Source organism: Cryptotermes secundus, unplaced genomic scaffold (assembly GCF_002891405.2).
Source record: "Cryptotermes secundus unplaced genomic scaffold, Csec_1.0 scaffold1116, whole genome shotgun sequence".
Classification (NCBI taxonomy): Eukaryota; Metazoa; Arthropoda; class Insecta; order Blattodea; family Kalotermitidae; genus Cryptotermes; species Cryptotermes secundus.
This window is the reverse complement of record NW_019738890.1, coordinates 292,828-311,124: the sequence shown is the minus strand read 5'-3', so window position 1 is coordinate 311,124 and position 18,297 is coordinate 292,828. Positions and strand designations below refer to the sequence as shown.

At 39.1% G+C, this 18,297-nt stretch overlaps 1 protein-coding gene across 1 annotated transcript in view; it reads left to right on the top strand.

Moving 5' to 3' along the window:
• Window positions 1–13,367, top strand: part of LOC111871306 (programmed cell death 6-interacting protein) — a 29,105-nt gene extending 15,738 nt beyond the window's left edge. Inside the window, exons 10-15 of the mRNA XM_023864311.2 lie at window positions 1,714–2,031; window positions 2,717–2,932; window positions 4,632–4,787; window positions 4,907–5,057; window positions 6,881–7,099; window positions 12,666–13,367. Of these exons, the coding sequence (XP_023720079.1) occupies window positions 1,714–2,031; window positions 2,717–2,932; window positions 4,632–4,787; window positions 4,907–5,057; window positions 6,881–7,099; window positions 12,666–12,757 (1,152 nt within the window). The 3' untranslated portion in view covers window positions 12,758–13,367. The remainder of the gene's footprint in view (window positions 1–1,713; window positions 2,032–2,716; window positions 2,933–4,631; window positions 4,788–4,906; window positions 5,058–6,880; window positions 7,100–12,665) is intronic.
• The last annotated feature ends 4,930 nt before the right edge of the window (window positions 13,368–18,297 follow it).

The following is an 18,297-nucleotide window of genomic DNA, read 5'->3' as shown; positions in this document are numbered from 1 at the left end:
AGTAGTCAGGTAACTGCGAGCCAGCTGACAATCCTAGCATCAGTGGCCAGGTAACTGCAAGCCAAACAGCAGTGTGGGAGGCTCCCACAGGGACGTTAATTTTACGTGATATATACATGATTTCTATTATATATGTATATTAAATTCTGTAAATAAATATCCTTGTTGCTTAATGTGGTATACAGGATTGATTAGTGGCATTAATTGCATTGATTATTGTCAGTACTGTGAAATTGAGTGTATGTTGTATCTGGTCTTTTTCTGTGATGCTGACATTACTGGATAAATGAATAAACAGTCTGTATAAGCCACTATGGAAATAAAAGCAACATGATGGCATGCACTGCAAACACTGCTGGATGAGTGTGGTAGCATTAGCAAGTAGACCATTACTTAAACTTACAGAGAAATAAGAAAAATTCAAACACCAGTCAGGAATATCAGTCATATTCTAACTTTATTACTCTCTCTTCACTCTCTGTGAAACTTTGCATATATTAAAATTCACATTTTGAATGAGATTGCTAAAATTCGAATACACAATGCAACAGGATTGTGCAATACAATATTAGAGTAATATTTGGAATGTTCTGGAACCTTAGGCAGTTTACCAAGCAGTGTAGATTCTGTGATATTCCCCCAAAATCAATCTTCATTCCATATGTACAGGTGCACTTGAATTTATGCGGCACTTGTGTCCAAAAGAAGTTGCAGAGGATGAAATTGAACATAATTTCCCAGTAAGACTCGCAGAAAATGTATTGGAATATTCTTGCAGTTGCTTAACCTGTCTTGTGCAGTACAGCACCTCATTTTTCTAATTTAAAGAGCATGTCATTTTAGTATAAATAAATTTTGTTTATAACAATTTACTCTACAAAAAGAATGGTAGACATCATTAAGATATGGGATGGCATAATGTCATCAAAACATGTGCAGAGAACCTGTGCCACCAAGTCAAAATCACTTGCCTAGTTGTCCTCGGGCACTTGTATGCATGCACACGCATTCTCTCTCTCTCTCTCTCTAAACCATTAAGGAACATGTTAACAAAGCGTACTTAAGCATTGTTAAATAGTTCTTAGATGACAGAAATGGTTTATAGTCTGTATTGTTCGCATCCAGTTGTGTGTCATGGTTTGTGATACTCTGGCCATCAACACAGCACATATTTCAAAATAAACCAATTTAGTTGTTTACATTGGTTCTATTTGTTTTATTTAATAACTGCTACATGTTTTGGTCCATATTTTGGACCATCCTCAGGTAGTTTCATTAAATACGTCTCATATTAGGATATTTCAATAACACGAGACGTATACAAAAAAACAAACTCCTGGGTTTTAGTCCGCAAGCACCTTTTTTATCTAGAATAATTTTTTTTCAGCTTCTTAACAAAATGTTTTCCAGCTTTCATCTTTCTTGATAAATTTCTTATGCAGACCAAATTAATGGAGATATTCAGTGTGGATTTTGATGTGATAGACAAGCCACTAGTTAGGTATATATGCATTTGATAGACACCTGAGAGAAAATCGGGGTACAATAGGACAGTAAATCAGCTGGTTATATATTTAGTGAAGCCTGTGATTCTGGAGGGAAGTATTTTCCAGCATCCTCATTGAGATTCATTTGGTTAATGAAAATGTGTTGCAGAGTTCAATTACATTCATGAGAATTTATTGTAATTGTAATTTCTTTTTTCTTCTCCAGACTGAAAGAATGACTCGCAATGAGAAAGAATCAGATGACCAACTGCGTGAGCAGTTCAAGGAGCGTTGGACCCGTACTCCGTCAGACAAGTTAACAGAGACGTTCCATGCCAATATGGCTAAATATCGTGAGATCATCAACAATGCCATGCAGGCTGACAAATTAATTCGGGATAAATTTGAGAGCCATCATCGAGGTATCGAGTTGTTGAGTAAGGGTCCGGATGATTTGCTTGCTTTTGTACCATCAGCAGGGCCTGGAGGAAACAATGTAAAGAATAGCTCAGCAGTTCACCAGCTTAGGAAACTCATGGAAGATGTAAGTTTTAACTCACATCAGTTGAAATTAGCTTATTAACGTAAGTCAGTCTCAGTTGGGGCACCAACTATTCTGACTGAGGTTCATAGTGGTTTTCCCAGTACCTTGAGCCAGTCAGTGTTAGGTCATGAACAGTTCCTTTCATAACCCATCCATACATTATTCACTATCGTCCAAGCCACTTGATGCTATATAGCCTCAGTACTGGCTCTGTTGTTAAGTAACGTACAAAAAAGAAAAAGTATGGATCAAGTCATCTTGCCCCAGCTTAAATTCTGCTGCGGACATGACAATCTTGTCATATGCAGTGTTCAGAGGCAGTATATATATGTAAAAAAACAGCATCATGACCATGGATACTAGGGCTACTGTGTAGTATTAAAACTTTTATGTTCATGGTTTCTGCATCTGTCACAAGGAAATAGTTACGTATAACAATACAGAATGATAAATATATTGAATATGGAGGTTTGACTGATGCGTATTTAGTTTAGTTCTTGTTTTTCCACGGATTTAATCAGTTTAGGTGTTGGATGTTGTAAGCCATTACTGGACATAAACTGAGGAAAGCGCACTCATTTTATGTCAGATTTTTTCCATATATATCATGTTTCTTACTATAATGGAGTTCTTGTTATAAGCTATACCCATACTATTGTATGATATTAATTTTACAATTGGACAGGTGGAAACCATCAAAGCAGAACGTGATACAATTGAATGTGAGCTCAAGTCGGCAACAGTTGATATGAAATCGACATTTCTCAATGCACTGGCACAAGATGGAGCCATCAATGAACAAGCCATTTCTGTGGAGAGTTTGGGCAGGGTGTTTGGACCTCTGCAGCGTCAAGTGAAGGAGAGTCTACAGAAACAGGAAGCTTTAGTGGTGGATATTCAGGCATGTTACTTTGATCTGCAGCAAAACCCACAGTAATGGAGTAGGTTCAGAATTAAGAGTAATGTCCTTCTGGGATGTGTGACTGTGTGATCTGGCAGAAGCTCAATTATGTTAGTTTATTGTTAGTTTATTTATACCGGGCTACCCAGCATCACATCCTTAGACATCATGAGAATGTCAAATCTAGCATATCAAGATATTTCTGCATTTTGAAGGCGCTAGTTTTAGTTTGTTGAATCATGATCTTGTAAGAAGTGGTAATACTTTATGTACTTATATTTTATCAGACCTTTCTTTCCTTTATAAACCAAGTTGCCTGAAATCCTAGGAATTATGCTGAGTGATGGCCTGGTATAAACTGATTTTAACTGAATTGGTTAATTTAACCTGTAGTTTTCCTATTCCATGCTTATGCTTCAGAATGACAACTGTGAAACATCATTTAAATGATAAATATTGTCACATATCCTGGTAACGCCACAAGTAATTAATAGCTTCCAGATTTGGTGAAGCGATTTATTGGAGAGATTCCACCAGGTGGAACTATAGACAATTATAACACACTTAAATCACTTTACCTATAAGACACGAAACAAGGTCTTCAACGTCTGTTTCTGGGAATGATTTCTGTCACTCGTTCAGTTCCGCCTTCTTCCTCTGGCTTCTGTGTCTGAGTCCTTGCTTCTGGCTCAGTTCTCCTCTGCTGTCCCCTCCCCTCCCCTCTCCTGTTCCTGCTCTGCTCTGCTCTGTTCAACAGTCAAACGGTATAGGAGACACCTTGTTCAAGGGTTCCATTTCGCATTTTTCTTTGGAACACTAGCTAGCATATTGGTTACCACGGGAACTGAACTAGTTCTTTTTTTCGTTTTTGTGGTAACAGTGCATTATACATACATGCATTGTTGCATGTGTTGTCACCCAGACAACAATGCAGGAACGTGACTGCCGAGCCATTGTCTAGCAACAGACGACGCCCTCTCTTACTTAGATATTCCAGCTTTTAGGAGGCATGCCACAAAATTAAGTCTTCTGGAATGTGACATCATGCAGTTTGTTAAATAGGTGACAAAGTTTCAGAGATGGATGCTGCTTCCAGAATGTTGATACTCTATGTGAAACTACATGGTATCACATGCCAGCAAACCATACTCTTAAAGACTGCCAGGAGCTCTCACTGTTAAATAAATTTGTCTTTCTTTAACATAAGTCTGTATAAAAATATTTTTATAATAATGAGGGAGATTATTAGAAACAGTCGTTTCATTAGGCTAGAAGGGAGAATTGAAGAGGGCAATCCACCATGTAGTTCTGGGCATTGAATTAGCCATAACAGCACCAGAGGCTTTAAATCAACTTAAATAACCTGAGGACATTAATAAAAAAATTAATATTTTAGACTATAATTACTGTAACTGATACATGAGGTTGTGAATGCATTATCTTAGCAATACAGGCCTGTATGGTTGTCCTCATAGCACTCAACATAGGATCAACATCCACAGTAGCATATAAACACTCAGAATGTGAACAGAATTGATCCACTCTCATTGGCTTCCTTGGCTACACTGAAAATTTCAGTTTGGACTCCCCTCCCCCACAATTTTCTGAATTGTTCTGCATGACAGTTGGTCTCATTTAATGTAAATCAGAAAATTCATTATTTGATATAAAATATGTTATTCCGTAATTGAATCTTTAGGCTCAAAATACAGAATTCTGTAAAGAGAAGTCTGGTGCCGGAGCTGCTGCGAACAGGGAAGCTGTGCTCAAGGAGTTGGCTGCAGCATATGATGCCTTCAATGAACTTAAAGGCAATCTTTCTGAAGGAACAAAGTTCTACAATGATCTTACACAGGTAATGCAGTCACAATAGTCAGTTGATTGATTATGCTTTAGGGATGGTTATATATAAGCAAATTGACAGAATCTGTGGAAATTATGGCCAGCTTCACACAGACAGTTATTCTGTTTCAGATTTTGGTAACGTTCCAGAACAAGATTTCGGACTATTGTTTTGCTCGAAAGACTGAGAAGGAGGAACTGATGAAAGACTTGACACAGAGCATTGGACGTCAAACTTTTGGTGCCACTCCAGCTGTTCCTGGCCATCATGCCCAAGCCCAAGGTATGTACATTTGTGTGAATGCTGAGTCATTGTATGATGGATTATTTACACGCACATTATTCAGTTAGTTATTGGAGAGGGTGGGTTTCCCCATGCACTTAGACCAGTATTGGTCCATTGTGCTTCCCTCTATGATATTCTACCAGTCTCTATACCCTACCGATAATGGTGCATACCATCAGTCCCGCCGAGCAAGCGAGTTCGGCCACTTGCTTGGCGGTGTCTATAATGCTTCCCCCATCTATCAGAGGCCTTAGAGACTATTGTTGGGCAGGAAACATCCTGGAATTTGGCTCAGTGATCTCCTTTGGAGATATGAGGTTCTTATACATGCCATAAAGTTACAACATGGGACACACGGCTTAAAGTCCCTCCCGGAGGACTTGTACCCTGAATTTTTCCGCCCTTAAAAATTCGACGACCTCCGCCGGGTATTTGAACCCGTGTACCACGAGTCATGAGGTGGGAACGTTACCTCTAGACTACGGAGGCCGCCTTCATAATATGTACTTGTATTAACTCTTGTTTGCTCCCCTAGCAAGTGCTGGTCGTTTACCAGTTCTTTGGGCAGATTACTGTGTTCAGCCTTGGTCAAATAGTAATATAATTAAGTCCATGGAGGTGAGTCCTTGAGAAGCCACCAGTCACTCAGCTGCTCAAGGATTTCCCAACATTTTATAGAACCCAAAGGTTCATTACCATGTTAGCGGCCTCCGTAGTCTAGGGGTAATGTTCCCACCTCATGACTCAAGGTATGTGGGTTCAAACCCGGCGGAGGTCGTAGAATTTTTAAGGGCAGAAAAATTCAGGGAACAAGTCCTCCAGGAGGGACTTTAAGCCATGGGTCCCGTGTCATAGATTTACGGCACGTAAAAGATCCTCATGTGTCTAGGAGACCTCTGAGCAAAATTAGGCAACAAATTTCCTGCCCAAGTAGTTTCCAGTGCCTCTGGTAGATGGGGGAAATATCAGGTACCGAGGGCCGACCTCGGCTGAACAGGACTGATAGCACGCACCAGTATCGGTAGGGTATGGAGACAGTAGAAATTAAAGGGGGACGCACAATGGACCAATAACTGGTCTAAGTGCATGGGGAAACCCACCCCCTCTAATACTAACTAACTAACTTCATTACCATGTTCACAAGAGCTCTCCACTGGTCCCAAGTCAAACAGTTTCAAAATGACTAGTGGAATACCTGCTGAAAATTCAACACAAAAATTTTCATAGTTCCCATCTCAACCTATGGTTCTCCACACGTAACCTTTGCATTGATGCACGTACGCACACACACACACACACACACACACACATACACACACACACACAAAGTCATTAGAGATACTTTGAAATCAGTTTCACTGAATTTGCATGCTATGAATTTGAAAAGTTTTGGAAAGACAGCTTGATAGAATGTCTTTAATAATACTAGTCTGGAGGTAGCTTTATCAGCATACACAAATTTCAGTGTGCACAGGAAAGACCAGGATTGCAAACAAATTTAATCCATAACAGTATAATGTTAAATAATTAACTGTGAACATTTGGAGTGTACATCATCTTGAGGAGGTATATATAGACCATTCCCAACAGTGTACACACCTTACAAGAACAGAACTATATTTCCCCAGACACTGGTCACAAAAGAGGTGTTATGAAACCATCTGGTGGTGGCGGTCATAAGCTTACACCAGCTTTGTGAACAGCCACACTGTTATCACGATTAAACTATAGTAGCAGTCAGTAGTCTAGAGGTAATAACTGAAACCATGTTAATATTAATTTGGCTGACATTTTTATGAAAATAAAATCTTTCTTTTCAGGGGGTAAGAAGGAGCCTCCACCGAGACCTCCACCACCCACTGCTACTTCTAGCAGTGCAGCCAGTGTTCCTACACAACCAGCATTGCCATACCCTACATACCCACAAGGGATGCCTGTTCCCTATGGAGCCACACCAGCTGCTCCTTACCCAACTTACATGCCTCCACTCCTACCGGCCAGCTACAACCCCTACAGTACAGCACCATACCCTCAACAAGGTGAGTCCAGCACACAGCAGCAGTGCTGTGTGTCCTGAATCCCAAACCATTTTGCCTCTGCCTCCCTCTATATGTTGATCTGTATTTGTAAAATGTAATGTTTCAAGAAAAAGGAACCAGTGCCTTAAATCTTATGATATTTGCCTAACCTAATATGATGGCTATTCGGAAAGTAACCTTCGTTCATTTTAGGTGACTAACGTAGGAGTGTGGGATAGCTCACGCATGCGAGATAGCATCACATGACTCATTGCCTTGTAAAACATCATGTAACTGGTCACCTATGTTTGTTTTTGTCCCTGCAGAGTGAGTTTATATATCCTGCAATTGATAATCCTGCCTTGCGCTGTTTTTTTCCTTATTATAAAAAACGTGAATGCTGCGGAAATCCATCATGTATTATGTGTGGCAGTTTACAGCCAAAATGTGATGAGTGAAGTGGTCGGCTGGCCAGCCATCTGAAGTGAGTGATGATCTTGTTCGTAGTGTTGACCAAAAAATTTGTGAAAGATGGTGTTTCACAATTTCAGAACTTTCGTATGAATTTCCACAAATTTCACACACCATTTTGTATGAGATTATCGCAGTTAGGCTAAGCTATCACATGTTTTCCACAAGATGGGTTCCAAAAATGCTCACGGGTTGGCGCAAAGCACAGAGAATGGTGATACCACAAAGATGGCGCTAAATTTCTCAGTTAACAAACATATCTGATATTCTCTTACATGCAACACTTCTTTAAAAATTAGTTTAAAAGTTACTACATACACATACTGAGTCTTTTAAACCTGTTTAAAACCACATTGTACACTACATGTTTCTCAGTCACACTGTATGAGTAACAGATGATGAAACCTGGGTTTCATTTGTGAATGTTGACACCAAAGAGCAGTCAGAGCCGAGAAAGTTTATACAAATCTTGTCTGCAGAAAGCAGATGACAGCTGGTTTCTGGCATAGGAAAGGAGTGGAGATGATGGAATTCATCCAACAAGGGACCACAGTAACATCTGAAGTGTATTGTGAAACGTGAAGAAGACTGCATAGGGCCATTCAGAACAAAAAGGTGTGAAATGCTGACATCTGGTGTAGTGCTCCTCTATGAGAATACACATCTCTATTCAGGTGCTGCTCTCGAGCACTGCTGGAGCATTTCAACTGGGAGTTGTTCGATCACCCTCCTTACAGCCCTGCTCTCACTCCGAGCTGCTACCACCTTTTTACCTATGACAACACTTCACCAGTAATGAGGAGCTGATGGAAGGTGTCAAAATGTGCCTGCAATCACAGGTGGCAGACTTTGACACAGGCATACAAAAACTTATCCCCTGATATGACAAGTGCCTCAGTTCTGGCAGTGACTACGTTGAGAAATAGCTTATATAATAATGTTTTGTATACAATACCTCCCTCTCCCCCACCCCCTCTCATTACTTGTTTTGTTAACAGTTCATTGGAGGTTACTTTCAGAATAACCCTTGTATGTTACTGGGCAGTTACTTAAATAAGTAACTTTGAGATTAGTTGCTGTGATATTTGATAATAAAAATGTTATTTGCAATGTGGCACGTTTAATCTTCTGTTCGTTGATGCATGTGTGTTGTTTGATTTGTTAGTAAAAATGTTGAAGTCTGAATTCTGTCTTAACCCTTCGAAGCCTTAAATTCATCTGAATGTTTAAAAATTCAGTTCTTACCTCACAAAAAAAAATGTTTTCTCCATTCCACAGAGCAGTTTGGTAATGCTACTGAAAGAAGTACTCCTATTTTGAGAATCGCATAAACTTATAAATACAGTGGGCAAACTGCAGGGTTCTTGTATGCTAGAGTAGTTGGAGTAACCACTGTGCTATGGAGGGTTAATATTAATATAGCCTTGAAGATCATTTTTAAACTGCTTAGGGGATTCCAAATTGTGTGCTGTGGAATATGGATAAAGGTGAATTTCAGTGTTAATGCTAATCAGTAAAGTTATTTCTGTCAACATCTCATATCCCAAAATGGAATGTCTCCATTCTTAAACTGGGAGTTTTTGTCAAGAATTTCAATGTACATTCCTATTTCAAAATTTTGTAATAGTCACTGAAACTGAAAAGCTGTTCATTTTAATGACCTACATGTGTAGTCATGTATTATGTTATGGACTATATTTGTCTGCTTCCTAGATAAGAATGAATCTAAAATTACTGTCTAATGCATGGGTACTGGAGTCTGGCATTTCTCCAGATTCTAGTGATATAATTATGCAGCCATCTTCCCCAGTTTCTTGAATGTTTTCATTTTAAACTCGTCTGAATGAAATTTGCAGTGTGCAAAATCACTACACTTTCCATAACATGCTTATATGAAATTGCCTTGAAAGAAATGCTGAAATGTAGAACCCTAAATTGGATCCAAAATTCTAAATGGGGTTTCCAAGTATTCTTATCCTTGTAAGATGGCAAAGTAAATAGCACATACCCCCATATTATGAAGGGATGTATTATTGGAAGTGTGTTATATCATAACTCTATTTTTCCATTGGCTCCCATGTTGTAAATGGAGATGCAATCTAGAGGAAATTTCTTTAGTCCACAGTTGTAATAAAAAGCACTTTGTTGTCCATCAGAGTAATGTCAGGCACACAAAAATAGACTTAAAACATATTTAAACTTCTTTCTCAGCACCAAACCTCCTCAAAACAAGGCGTTCCACACAAATGTACAGTAAACTCTTGCTAATCCAGTTACAGTTAATCTGGATTGAAATATGAGTAATATAGAAAATTCTATTCACATTTGAGTGCATGCTTTAAAAAGACATACGGCCTTTAGGTAGGCAGATGAATAACTTGTCTGTTCACACAAAACTTGAGACAGTTTCTTCAAACCTGCATTATTATGTTTGAAAACAAGTACAATGTATTGTCTTTTTATAGTTTTTGAATAAAGACTGTACAGGGGTATTTTATTTGTTTTCATCGTTATATAAGTAAATTTCCATTTATTTATCTTCTAAGTTTTTTTGAGCCATCTCTTGCTTCCCTCATCCAGATTATAACTTAATCCTGATGACCCCTCCCACCAATTAATCCAGATGAGCGAGAGTTTACTGTAATTCCTTTTCATGCCCTACTAAGTACATTACTTGCGCTTGAAATTGATGACCTTTTTCCAGGCATCCCGAAATAAGGTTAATATTATGGCACAGTCTAAAATAAGATGGGTCTAACAACCATGCTACCAGCCATACTCTGTGACACTAGCATGTACATAGGCTATTTTGTGACCACGTGTGTGTCCTGCCTCAACACCAGTGCTTGTACATATGCAGTCTGAATTTCTTAACAATAGTGATTTCCTTAACAAAATTACTTCAGCCTGAATTTGTTGTTTTGCTTTCTGTGTTTAAATTAATTTTAGTATTTATTAAAAATCTTTGGTCCTTATTTTGAATGTTACTGCAATGTTTTTATAATTTCCATAACGGGGGGGGATGCATTGTACATAATATTCCTCTGATAAATAATCTTTGTAATGCTGGTTTTTATAGCTGTCAAGCATTATGTACTCCCAGTATTCATTTCTCAATAACAAAAGCACAATTTTTCCTAACAGTAATGCCAAGTACACTATGTCTAAAGTCGATTTCATACTTGTATAATTGTTTTGCACTGCACTGTTCACATCCTAAAGAGAAGGTTATGGATCATTCATTTTCTATGTGATTCAGGTTGTATTAAAGGAAAGTACATGATTAGTTCTTCCCAGAACTCCTTGTTATATCTTGGGATTTCAGTGGACAAATTCAGAAAACAGCTTTATGTGGAAATCGTGGTAACTCCTTTAAACATTGAAGAAAGCATTCTTCTTGGATGTGGCACTGTGTAGATATTGTGTTAACCGACGTTTCAGAGGAACATATCGCCTCCATCTTCAGGGTTGAATAAAATCTGTGAGCGAGGAATCAGCATGAGCAGGTGCTAAAAGATGGAGGTGATACATTCCTCTGAAACATCGGTTAACACAATATCTACACAGCGCCACATCACAGAAGGCTGCTGTCTTCATAGTCACCGCTGTGAAAACCTCAAATCTTCCTTTAAACATTATTTCCTACAATCTGAAATATAGAAGACAAGGTAGATCATATCCATTTGGAGATCATGTGTAGTCTGTATGTGACCTAGTATCAACGCTTATATTGTTAAAGATTTTCTTACAGTTTTATATGGGAGGCTTTCACTAAACATTGAGCAGTGTCGGTTTATACCCATGTTGATTCATAATGAAGTGTGATTTACATAGTGCTACAAATGGACTTCCCATGTTTCACATATCTGGTTTGAAGTTCAGTGTGGGGGACTTGCAACAAAAATTGTCAGGCAATTACAGTTTTCAGCCAGAGTGATCCAAAATAAGTCTAGTTTGCATAAGGACATAAATGGACTTTGAGAAGAATGGCATAAAATTCCGCTAGAGATTGTTTGAAACTTGTATGAGTCCATTCCATGAATGATTGTGGCTGTTCATTCATTCATCAGTAATTGAATTGTGGCTGTACTGAGGCAAAATGTGGCCCAACACCATATTAATAAAGAAATGTGTGCAGTATCTGTAGAGTTTCCATAATTTTGTCCAACACCTGTATAACTTACAGGCTGTCTCACAGATTTTGTTGAAATTCAATATGGGAGACTTGGTAATTTGCATTAGTCCCTCTTTTAATTGAGCTAAAAGAATGTCAGTTATCTTGTTACTACATTATGGAGCATAACCCTTTTCAGTCTCGATGTTTAAGCTGATATTTCCAGATGTGCATAGGTATGCAGGCTCCATGTGGACATGCTCAACTTGCAATACAGTTTGATTTGTATCACATAGCAGACTGGGAGGACCTGAATTGTGCTTAAGTAATTTTTAGAGCATGTGGTTTAGTGATGTCCTGTACTTATTTGTAGTTATACATAATAAGCATTAAGTAGATTTAATATTTAAACCAACCCCCCATCTCTAATCACTAATTTGTGACAGTATTTTTCAGAGAAAACTGGATAGCATTTCTGTAATCTGTGCATAACATTGAAATCACTTAACCTAATATGAGGGAGAAAATCAGTGTTGTACAGTGTAACTGAAGAGTAAATATGTCTTGTGCTTTTTGTGCTGCTTATTATATAAGTTGTGAGCTGGAATAGCCCACTTGGTATAGCGACTAGTGTATGGGCTGGATGACTGAGGAGTCAGGGTTTGATTCCCTGAAGTGGAGTTTTCCTCTTCTCCATAATGTCCAGACTGGCTCTGGGGCCCACCCACCTTCCTGTACAGTGGGTACCAGGGGTTCTTTCATGGGGGTTAAGGGACAGGGGCAAGAAGCTGACCACCCACCTGCATCTAATGCAGAGGTTAAGAATGGTGTAGCTATACCTCCACTCCCCAGTACATCTTCATGGTGGTGTGCTTAATTAATTAAGCCCAGGGGAATTATGTCTGTCATCAGGAATGAGTAAAAATATATATTCAGTATCTGTCGTCTAGTTTGTATTAGAAATGTGACCACAAAACGCTTGTGCTTATGGAATGTTCTCAGGTTATGGTGGTTTCCCTGCATACCTTCCATCTCAGTATGGTGGTTATCCCCACCCTCCACAGCAGCAACCTCCGCAAAATCGTCCATGGTGAATGGAGGAAAGGTGTACATACCGACCTGCAATAATGTTGCATCAAGAAAGTGCTATATCTTCCTCTGATAATTATTTTAATCGCTTGATTTAGAACTATAAAAATGGAAATAAAAGAAAGGGCTCAAATCAAAGGAACCATAATTTTGTTATAAGTTGATTACACAGGGTTTTGACTGTTTGTGCAATGTGAACATGCTGGTTCTTAAAAAATCGTGATTGAAAATAAATGCATTTTTATTGTCTGCAAAGAAAGGGTATATAAGGCTACTACTACTTTTACTTGGCTTTCCTAGGTCAGTACCTAGTGAAACAAATGCATCTGTGAAAGAAAAATCTTATATCATGGTGAGATGTATCATTAATTATAATCAGGACACTGATATGAAGTGCATGTAAATGAAATTATGTACAAGTATGGAGTGCCTAACTTGTATCTTGAACATAGCATACTCTTGAAACTTCAAAGACCTGCATTTTCCTATGGGAACATTTATAGCATACCAGTTTAAGAGGAAATATTGTAATAATTTTTTAAAAATAGTATGTTGTACCACTTTGTATTACTGTAATGTTCTTTCTTTTCTCAAAATATTATTGTATAATAATTATGTCTCACTTGGTTATGTAATTTCAACTTCCCCCAGTTGCTAATTTACATCAGTTTTCAGATATGCATCCCTTTCCTTCCCCTTCCCATCGGTATGAGTGATTGCCTGCTTGCAACTTGCATGTGTAACATGACCTCCACTCCAACTCTGAACATGAGGCCAATATGGTCCTATTAAAATTGGTATCCTTATCTACAGTATGACAACTCAAAAGATCGCAATTGGACCTGTCACCATCATGAAAACCTAAAGACTTATATCCATTGAGCTTACTGATAAGTCTTTCAGTTGCCAACTGCAAAAAATTACTCTCCCCTCCATAGCATACAGACCAGCTCAGGGGCCCACCTAGCCTCCTGTGCAGTGGGTGCTTTCTCCCCAGGGGTAAAGCAACAGGGGCATGAAATTGACCACTCCCATCTAGTGCCAATGTCAACGTACATGATGATGCTTAATTAAGCATAGGGACAACTTCACAATTATCTTAATGAGTGCTTCTTACATTATTTACCTTTGTTGTTTCACCTGCAAACTGACATGAAGATGATCACAATGAGTGAGCAGGGAAGGATGCAGAAGCAGGCATGGTCCAGTTTGAGGTAATTTAAGCACGTTTGGAGGGAGTGACAAAAGTTGCGGAAACATGGCAGTCAATCCTTTGACCAAGATTTGAACTGAATGTCAGAATAGATGTCAGACATGTTACTGCTGTGAAACCATACACTCAGAGATGACATGTGCAACAGAAAATGAATCTGCTGCCAACCTACAAGTCTCTGAATTATTATCTGAATAATATTAAATTTAATCATTACAGTCAGTAAGATCCAGCTAAGACTGGTAGTGGTGGTTATGAATGTGTAATAGCAATAGCTCATACAGATAATGGGACCCATTCTGGTAATATACTGATTACAGCAAATAGAATCTCATATTTAAATTTAGAGGTAAAGTATTTAACCTGACATACTACCTGATGGTTTCTTAAATGTCTAGAGTGCTGTGTTTAAGAACATAAATTGTATTTGTTACATTTTTAAAGGTGTGAGCTCCAAATAACAACTGGAGTCTATATACACACACATCTAAAGTTGACCCTGTACATAATTAAGAACCATGGCACGAAGACGAATGAGTTGGTAGAGGTAGGGTTCTACCATTCTTGTCTTTGGCACTAGACAGAGATGGGTGGTCAACTTCACACCCCAGCTGCTTTACCCCCAGGAGAAAAGCCCCCTGTACCCATTGAATTGGAGGCTGGATGGGCCACAAATCCAGTCTGAACTCTTTGGAGAAGAGAAAAATCTCTTGCTCCTGCCAGGAACCAAACCTGTCATTCAGCTCATGGCCTCTTGTATATATACACAGTTTACATTCCTTTCAAAAGTTAATAAAACTTTCCACATGTTCACTTTGTTTTACATTTACCTCTGAAATGTGGCATTAACTTTTGACAACTACATTATATAGGCGTAAATAATATTGCAACTTCATCCTAAATGCTTTGTGAATGCTTTCCAGTCAACACATGTCACATGACATAACTGTATCTTCTGAACAAAGCTGTTGATGCTCTAAGAATAAAGTGTGGATTTATCAAATGATGAACTTGACTCAGTCATTATAATCTGCTGAGAGAGGAAGCAAACATGGTCAGACTTTATTTGTATTTTGAGTCTGTGCTCCCACACTGTACTGCTGTAGTGTGAACAGTAAGGTTACATTTCCATGTGTAAAATTCCAAGAGACAATGCATGCATGAAGATTTAACTAATACTTGACAGCCNGAATCAGCTGAGCAAGATATGACAGAACTAGCTTGTTATTTATATTCTGCCAAGGGGCATACAACTGATGTCGACCAACTGGCCAGTCAGGTAGGCTGCTGAAGATGACAGAAGACAATTTTGATTAGCTGACTTCAATCCTACTTGCCTTCCAAGTGAGGCCAACTGACAGTTGCAACAAACAAATGCTGTCCATTCACTGGTGATATGACTGGCAAAGAACAGAATGTTGCACCCATTATAAATAAGGACTTGTCTTTATGGACGACGTGCATATTTTTCAGCCCTTATCAGTTTGTTGGTGGAGACCAACTAGTACTGCTAGTAATACTATATTTGGACTTTCTTGGTGACAAGACCTTCTAGGACATGATGTTACTGAATCTGAAATGTTTGTTTATATTCCTTATGTCAGTTGTCTGTATTATTAAATTTATAACATCACAGAAGTTACCAATTGTTGGTGGACTGTGTTTATTTGGCAGCTTGAGAATTATCTCTCCAGATGACTATTATCAAGTCATCTCTTGTCCTAGAATGAAAACCACTCTGTTAGCATGTATTTGGTGGTACAGGGTTCTGTGCTGGTCACGGTAGCCAAGCGGTCTAAGGCATATACTGTCTTCGCTCACTTACAAACCGGGATCGTGGGTTCGAATCCCACTCAGGGCATGGATGTTTAGTTTGTATGTGTGCGTTTTTCAAGGGGGGGGGTAGAGGGCTCTGTGGCATTCCCTTTGCTTTTGAGTCTGTCTCACAACAAAGATTTACACATTTGTCAGATCATTGTATGAGGGGCAGTCAAAAAGTTCTTGGAATGGTGGTATAGCACTCTAATGGCAGGACATACAGCAACACTTACCTAATCACCTTAAGAGCAGGACCCATGCATGCACACAAACTTGCTCCATCGATCCTGCCATTGTTGGAAGCAGCGGTGGAAGGCTTCTTTTGGAATCTTCCGGAGCTCAGCAATCACATTCGATTTCATGTCCTCCATGGTTGTGAAACGTGTCCCATTGAGGCCCATTTTCATAGTAGGGAACAGCCAAAAGTCACTCGGAGCGAGATCCAGAGAGTACGGTGGTTGAGTGATGACAGGAATGTTTTTCTCAGCGAGGAATTGCTGCACAAGTGATGTGTGGCTTGGTGCATTATTGTGATGCAGAAACTACTGTCCCTGCCACTTGTCGTGCCGCTTCCTCCAAACCGCATCACGCAACCTCTGCAAAACTTGCACGTAGAAATGGCCAGTAACAGTACTAACTCCGTGATGGATGTTCTGGATGTCGAAGGTCTCCCACTGCACTGGTCATCCTCTGACGTCTCCTACCCATTCTTAAAACGGGAAAACCAGTCGTAAACTGTGGATTTCTTTAGTGCAGTATCAGCGTAAACTTGCTGCAGGGCCAATAGCATATCTGAAGCAGATTTTCCCAATTTGAACACGAACTCATGTTCGCACACACATTGTGCCGAATGACCAACACGTCTAATTCAAACGGAACAGTAACGACACTGCACACTGAAACCTGTCCAGACCTGTTGTGCCTGCAAGCAGAGATGGTGAGCTTCCCACCACAACAGTGTGTGCGCTATCTTATCACTCATTCTCAGTCTGCAGGGGAATTCTGGCAACTTTTTGACTGCCCTATGTATAAGTCACACAATGAAAAGAAGCCATCTGTATATAGCTGTCTATATTTTTCCACATTTGTTGTACATTATTTTACCTTTGCGTGTGTACTCGTGGAAGCACAAAGGCAGAGATGATTGTGCAATACTTGAAGGAGGTTCTTGACGCCTGTCAGAATGCTGTCCTGAAGGTGGTTGCCACTGTGTGTGACATGGGTGCCAACAATGTCAAGGCCTTGACACTGTTGGGTGCTTCCAAAAGGAAACCACTCTTCAGATTTCACAACCAAGAAACTGCAACAGTGTATGATCCACCCCACCCTCTGAAGTGCACCCAGAACCTTTTCCTGAAACGTGATGTGCAGTTGAAGTCTGAGCATGTGGGCACCCCACTTCCTGTTATTGCTAAGTGGGACCACATATTGAAACTGTATGAAATCGACAAACCCAGACCGTTTCGCCTGTTGTACAGGCTGACAGACACCCACCTGAACCCCACAGCACAGAGCTCGATGAATGTGCGCTTGGCTGCACAGGGCATGAGCCATACTGTTGCAGCAAGCCTCAATCCTCTAGTGGCTACAGGTAAGCACTATATGCTTCTTTTATGAATGAAGTGACTGATAATGAGGACATATTTTCAAAGTTACTGCCTCAGAACCCAGTTGTAATCAAACAAATGTCATTATCATCTGACTTGAATTGACTTCTGAAACTGTATATCAATATACAAGTTATGTAGAATGTCACAAATACTGTTTTTAGGATAATTAAAAAATATTTGAAAAGCAGACAACACTATCAGTGATATGATTAAGGTGAATTAGGTGGCAAAGATTTTAATATGAGGAATAATGTAATGAAATGTACAAGTTTTGTATAACGTTAGTCATTTGTAAAGTAATGTGTTATTTTCCAATGTAAAGAAACTGCAATTCACCATGTAAGGAGGCACATTAACTTCTGTTTCCCCACCCCATTCAGGTGGGTAGCTGGTAGTAAAACAGTTTTCAGACATTTATTTGATGCAGGATCTGTGGGCTTTGGAACTTTGAGTTTTCTCCACAGTTATCCAGTTTACATATTTTTTTCATTTTACCAGTTTAACCTTTTACAGGATTACAGAATGCTTGTATTCATGATTTAGGTATCAGTAACCTGGAAGATGTCTGGGATGTAAAGGGAGGTGAATGCAATGGGCTTCTTGAGTCCATGTATGAAAAGATGTATGAAAACATTGACTTGATGCTGCTGAACAGATTGCTCAAGCTCATTGTGGACCAAGACATTGCCAATTATATGACAGCCAGAACCAACGTTGTTATCAAATCTAAGGTACAGTATCTGTGTGATTATGAATTTACCTGTCTGTTGATATTGTCAGCAAAGTTTGTTCATTTTCACAGATAATGAAAAAGGTGCTACAATTGTCAGTACACATGTTCTTGGTATCCTTCATAGTTATTTAGTAAACACTGAAAATGAAAAGAAAAACAAAGAAAATAAAA